Below are 6,721 nucleotides of genomic sequence, written 5' to 3' on the forward strand. Positions count from 1 at the left end.
CCCTGGGAACTATAGACCGTCATTCAGGCAGGCCTCAAGCTTAGGTGCGATTGGCCCCGGACCATTAAGGTCTTGCTTGATTTCGATACAATTGCTTGCTTTACACGCTTTCCCCCAGTTCTAACACAGAACCGTTAAGAGCCTGGATCCTATCGGTGTCTCAATAATCTTTTTAATTCCTTTGAATGACTGTTGTTGGGAACCGGTTTCTCCTGGGGTCTGACAACACCTGTATCTCGGGGGGGTGGCAGGGGGTGTATCCCTTGCCCACCCTGTGCTCTCGCTCCCTCTCCCATCTCCCAGACTCAGAAAGGCACACAGCAAATGTCGTCCAGTTTCAACACACCGTCCATTCGCCGCCATCCAGCTGCTACGTAGTAAGGGTCACATGGAAGTCGGGGTTATCGAATATCAAAGGCCTCCTCGCGGGGCTGGCTTCCTTGTCCGCTTTATGCAGCAGCTTGAAGAGTCCGGTCCCGATGTTCATGGGGATGCCCATGATGATGCACTCTGAGACTCCTAGAGGAGAGACCAGGCAAGCATCACACTGACGTTCCCACTCCCGTCTCGGTGGCTCCCCCTCACCGGGCACAGCTGCGCTTCGGGACCCCGTTCCGGGGCTCAGGTGTCCCAGAGTTGCCACCTACAGCCTCACCCAACTGCGGTCGGACAGACGGTGCTACCTCAGCCCTAACCACTGGAAGCCGGGAACGTGGGAAGAGAGATGGCCCATGCTGGCTCACAACCAGGCAGCACCATCTTGAGAGGCAGTTTGGGACAATACAAGGAGAGGGAGACTGGATTTCTACCCCGCCCACTTCGCTACCCGAAGGAGTCTCAGAGCGTCTGACAATCTACTTTCCCTTCCCCCCTCCGACAAGACCTTCCCCCCTCCGACAAGACACCCTGCGAGGTGGGTGGGGCTGAGAGAGCTCTCTCGAGGACTGCCCTGGAGAGGACAGCTCTGGCAGGACTTGTGACTGACCCAAGGTCACGCCAGCAACTGTGTGTGGAGCCGTGGGGAATCCAACCTGGTTCTCCCAGATGAGAGTCCGTGCTCCTAACCAAGGGCACCCCAGCAGCTGCGTGTGGAGGAGCGGGGAATCCAACCTGGTTCTCCCAGATGAGAGTCCGTGCTCCTAACCAAGGTCACGCCAGCAGCTGCGTGTGGAGCCGTGGGGAATCCAACCCGGTCCTCCCAGATGAGAGTCCGCGCTCTTAACCACGACACCAAACTGGCTCTCCGAGTAGTGGATAGAGCAGTGGACTTAGGATGCTGGAGGACCCACGTTTGAATCCCAACCATGGAAGTTCACTGGCTGACCGTGGGACTGTCACAAGCTCCCAGCCTGGCCTACCTCACAGGGTTGCTGTTGTGAGAAAATGGAGCAGGGGAGAACAAAAGCCGCTTCGAGTCCCTGCTATGAGGAGGAAAGCGGGGTATAAATGAATGCACGAATGCATCTTCTTAGGGATTCCCCCAAAACCGAGCAAGAAAACGTTCTGAGTACACCGTTAAACTTTGTGCTGGCTTTTCATATGACTACATCAAGCGGCCTTTTACTGGGTTAGGCCATTGGTTCACAAAGCCCAGTACCATCTATTCCAGGGTTCACCGACCTTTCGGACCCTTCGGGCACCTTTGGGATTCTGACATAGTGTGAGGGATGCAGCCACAAAATGGCTGCTGCAGCTTAGCCTTCGGTCATACAGTGAAGACCCTTGGGCTGGGGTGGCAGTGACTGCCAAGCCGTGTCTTTAAACATCTGCACGACCAACCAAGTCCCCAGTGGCCAGTCAGGAGCCTTCCTGGACTTTCTAAAACACTTGGCAGGCATCAGGAAAGGTGCTGGTCGGCACCATGGGGCCCCAGGGGTACCATGTTTGGGGGCCCTGATCTATCCCAATGTCCAAAGGCTTTCCTTCCCAGCTCTACTGCTTTTTAACTGGATCGTCTTAGCGAGCTCCAGAAGTGTGTTTCTGTTGTTTTTTTAAAGTGGAGGTTGCTCCTTGGGGCAACAGCAGAAAAGGCCATGCTCCGTTTCCCCAACCAGAGGCCAATCACGCAATCTTCGTTTTGAGGTAAATGAATGCAGATTACGTACCGCACACTGAGTCCTTCTGCCCGAAGTATGCCGCGTCAAAGAGATGGTCCGCTGTCTTTTCAAAAGACGCAAGCATCAGGACGCTCTCCTTCATTTTGGCCAGTCCAAACCGAGTGATGCCCAGGACTTCGCCCTAGCCCACAGTGGAAAACAGGGAGGGGAAACACATGAAAAAGCAAGAGAACGGATTTGCCGAAGGAGAGGCGACCGGCGGAGGTGCTGATTTCCGGGCTCCATATTAGGGGTGCACAGCAGTGTTCCCCCTCAGCTGAATTAGTGTGAGCCAGCTCACATTTTTTTAGCCTCCGGCTCATACATTTTTGTCTTAGCTCAGGAAGGAGGGCTCCGGAGCAAACTACTTTATGCAGCAGCCTAATCACCTGCTCACAACTGTAATGCCAGGTAGCCCAGAAAGCAGCGTTTTTGCTCACATGACCCCACAGCCTGGACTTCTGGTCAAGGCAAAGCGCCTTTGTCAGAACTAACGAGCATAAGCTAGGGATCGGTAATTGGGGAATGGGGCCCACCCACCAAGCATAGGTCACATGCACCCACAAGCGTTACTATAGGTCATGAAAGAGTATGCGGACCTAGCTAGCTTCGTCTAAAGTCAAAATCACCTCTCAGCTGGCCATATTTTGCCCCTCGGCAAGACCAAGAAGGAAGCAGCTGGTCAAGTCTTCTTATTCATTGCCTCTACTATTGAAATCGGCCTGCCAAGCTGCCCGGGAATTTCATTGTTTGCAAATGTGCTGATAACGATGAGTGCCAATCGTGACTGATCTATGATTGTAACCAGGGCTATTTTGGGGCAGGAACCTATTAACTGTGTTCTGGTTGTCGACTGTAACAATAAATCTGTTCTATTCAGGATGGTGTGTGTGTGTGTGTCTGCTTACTGCAGCCGTGTGAGGTAGGTGGGGCTGAGAGAACTCTGGACAGAAAGTGCTCTTTTACAAGGACAGCTCTTGTCAGAACTACGGCTTGCCCAAGGTCATCCAGCAGGTGCTAGTGGAGGAGTGGGGAATCAAACCCGGTTCTCCCAGATTAGAGACCGCGCACTTAACCACTACACCAAACAAGTGAAACGCATTTACACCCGAGCTTGAGCATTTCCGTTTGCTGTACCTAAATATAATGCTTGTAAAATACATAGGTAAATAATTTATATAAGCTAAAATATTAAATGATACAAAACCATCTCTAAAATATTAACTAGTATGACTTATCCACATTTTCCTCAACTTAATTGCCAGCCAGTCATACTTTGCCATTTTAAAGGTGACATTGCTATTTCTATCAGCCAGCATTTTCTTGTGGTGACTTTTTTATATATATCTTTCCCCGGGAAGCTAGAATTTACCGGCGCTACCAAAGGCTCCCGAAACTGCTTATAGTTTTTACAATAAAAAATTACGCGGCTTAATTGTCTCGACACTCCCATCCCCACCTGGACACAGGCATTCTTCTAAAGGTGTCTTCTTATATTTGCCTTCCAATACCGCAGTAGGCAGTGCATCATATCTTAACAGAGTGAAAGCCCTCCTATAATTGGGATTCTCTAAACTGTTGACATAAGCCACCAATAAAAGGCCTATTTAGGGTGTTCAGATCGATTATATCGCTCTTCGCTCTGTTCAGATCGTGTTGCCTTTCAACATCTAGAATCCTTTGTTTTACCACTGACACACACACACAGGAAGCCTAAGTGAAGGGAAAAGGGGAATAATTTTTAAAAAATACACTTGGGAAAGAAGAGTGAGAGAGAATAAAACCAACCCTGCGGCGGCAGCTGTTACTGAAACTTAATTAGTTTAATCTGCCCAGCCAACTGGATCTCCACCGCCCAGTCGGAAGCCTGCGGGTGTGAGTGCTGCAACTGGCCCCGCCCACTTTTAAAAAACACGGCGGGCACCAGGAAAGGTGCTGGGGGGGGCACCACGTTGGGGACACCGTCCTACAGCAGGCTTCACAGTGACCGGGGCTCCCTCTAAGCTGTGGACTCTTGTGAGCAAAACCTCTACTTTGTGAGCTCCTGGCATTAAAGTTGTGAGCGAGCAATTTGGCTACTGCATACATTAGTTTGCCTTGGAGCCATCCTTCCTGAGCTCAGACAAAAATGTGCGAGCCGGAGGCTAAAAAACTGTGAGCTAGCTCACACTAACTCAGCTCAGAGGGAACCCTGACAGTGACCTTCCCATCGTTGTCCAGAGGTTCCTGAAACTGGTTCTGTCGAAACTACGGAGCCTGTCCTATTCTTTTCTCAAAGATGTAAGCAATGAAGAACACAGCTGACTGATCCGCTAGGTCCCGATATAGATGTGCCTGTAGCAAGTAAGCTCCAATTTTGCTCGATGGTCATGGCCCAGCTATTACAGTTCCATTACCGAAATTTATTTGGGGTTTGTTCGAATGTAAGAGACATGAGGAGAATCTCAAAAATGTATGCATGATCAAATAAATTATAGAAAATTAATTAATTAAAAGGGGGGGAAATTCCTGCTTTGCAGCTCAGTGCAGTTCGCTCACAGCCTATCGGCTAGGAGCTGTGCTATTTGAGAGACAGGGAGACAGAGAGAGAGAGAGCAAATCCCTTCGTGTTCTACCCCTACACTCATTCTAGATCAGTGGTTCTCAACCTTCCTAATGCCGCGACCCTTTAATACAGTTCCTCATGTTGTGGTGACCCCCAACCATAAAATTATTTTCGTTGCTATCATAAGACCATCAAAAATTTGTGTCTTCCGATTGTCTTAGGCAACCTCGTTCGATCCCCAAAGGGGTCGCGACCCACAGGTTGAGGACCACTGTTCTAGAGGAAGGCAGGTAGGGAGTGGGGGCAAAACCGCTGGGTTACCAAAGTGACGAGGACCAACCTTGTACGTCATCAGGTCAGAGAGCAACATCACATGCCTCCGGTCAATGCTCATCCCATGGTTGACCATCGTGTACTGAATCTCGTTAATAATGGTGGTACGAGCGGCCTCAATGCCCAGGGTTTTCTCAACCTAAAAGACAGGAATGATGCTGGATTAACCAATCGGCAAGTGGTTTGTTCCATGTGGTGCGGTGGCACAGGGGATTTATCCTCTGGTTAAACATCTGGGCTGAACAGGACTGCTGTCAGTTCGAGCCCCGCACTGGTGTGAGCTACCAGCTGTGTCCCCAGCTCGCCGTCCACCCAGCGGTTCGAAAGCTTCGGCGAGTAGATAAAATGGGTACCACTCCTTAGAGAGGGTGGGCACACTAACCCCCCCCCCCCGTGAGAAGTGTTAGCCAACAAAGGAAGGTCCGCGGGGAAGATCAAAAGCCGAGAGAGATCTACGCAGCATCAAAGAAAACCCTGCAATGGGCCATTCCGGCCAGACGGTGGCAGTGGTGCGCTGCGACTGAGAAAAATGCTGACGACATCAAGCGACAGCGACTAAAGAATGCTGCCGGAACACGTCTGATGCTTACAGCTGACCATATTCCCTGTCGACTGCGAAGTGTGTGTGATTAAAAATGATATATGTTGTCCTCCCTTACCCCCATCGTTGTTAGTCCCGTGTCAACACATGAGTAACTGTAAATCGCTCAGAGCCGGCAGCTCTGCAAGGATTGAGCGATCAATAACTTGGGGGGAGAAATGTGTGCAGGGCACCCAGGTCCCTCCGAGTAATGCTCCCCCCACAGCCCATCTCCACACTTCCTTGCCCAGCCCCAGACTCGGCTTGCGCCAGAAACACAGACTTTCCAAACGCATCTTCTTCTTCTTTTTTTTAATAATGCCATTCTCTTGACGGGTACCTCGTAAGTATTGTTGGAAGTCGTCCTGGTCCCTTTGACTCCGTGCGTGGCCATGACGGCGCGCAGGTTGTCACCCTCCACCAGCAATTTGTACTTCTCTTTTCCGCTCTGCTCGTCGATATGAATGACAGCTCGTGACACCTCTGGGATGCCTTGAACCACCACCTTCGTGTTTGACGGGAGGAAGAAATAAAAGAGAGACTCCTGTGAGCACTTCTGTAGGCACAGGAAGCGGATTCTTTGTGTTACGCTTCTCTGCTGGGCTTACGAACACAGGCCGCTGCCCTCAAAGTGTTTGCCTGGGGGCCGATAAACAATAGGTTCCAATAAATCACTATTGCCATTGGCCTGCTTAAGAACATAAGAACATAAGAGACGCCAATGTTGGATCAGGCCAAAGGCCCATCCAGTCCAACACTCTGTGTCACACAGTGGCCAGAAATACCAGGTGCCATCAGGAGGTCCAGCAGTGGGGCCAGGACACTAGAAGCCCTCCCACTGTTGACCCCCCCAAGCACCAAGAAGACAGAGCATCACTTGCCCCAGAGCCCCTATCTATACCTTGTGGCTAATAGCCACTGATGGACCTCTGCTCCATATCTATATATCTAATAGCCAACTTGCCCCCTCCGTGCGGATCGCTAAATCAGCACGGAGGGGGCAGCTGGGGGGCTGGGGGAGGTTTGTGCACACGTGGGCCAGTCCCCACGTGTGCACAAAAATACAAAAAGTTTTAAAAAATTTCGGGGGGATGTTTAAATCCCCCCGAAAGTGCAAGAGCGTCTCCTGCGCATGCGCAGGAGACGCTCTGCAACGCCGCCGCCACC

The 6,721-nt window shown here is 51.0% G+C and overlaps 1 protein-coding gene across 1 annotated transcript in view; it reads right to left on the minus strand.

Moving 5' to 3' along the window:
* LOC107109148 (DNA-directed RNA polymerase III subunit RPC1-like) overlaps positions 1 to 6,721 on the minus strand; it is a gene marked incomplete at its 5' end in the record, with an annotated part of 30,785 nt that overhangs the window by 6,232 nt on the left and 17,832 nt on the right. Inside the window, 4 exons of the mRNA XM_015409722.1 lie at positions 347 to 519; positions 2,106 to 2,238; positions 4,982 to 5,113; positions 5,895 to 6,059. Of these exons, the coding sequence (XP_015265208.1) occupies positions 371 to 519; positions 2,106 to 2,238; positions 4,982 to 5,113; positions 5,895 to 6,059 (579 nt within the window). The remainder of the gene's footprint in view (positions 1 to 346; positions 520 to 2,105; positions 2,239 to 4,981; positions 5,114 to 5,894; positions 6,060 to 6,721) is intronic.

This window comes from Gekko japonicus, unplaced genomic scaffold (genome assembly GCF_001447785.1).
Source record: "Gekko japonicus isolate JY-2015 unplaced genomic scaffold, Gekko_japonicus_V1.1 scaffold3665, whole genome shotgun sequence".
In the NCBI taxonomy this organism is placed as follows: Eukaryota; Metazoa; Chordata; class Lepidosauria; order Squamata; family Gekkonidae; genus Gekko; species Gekko japonicus.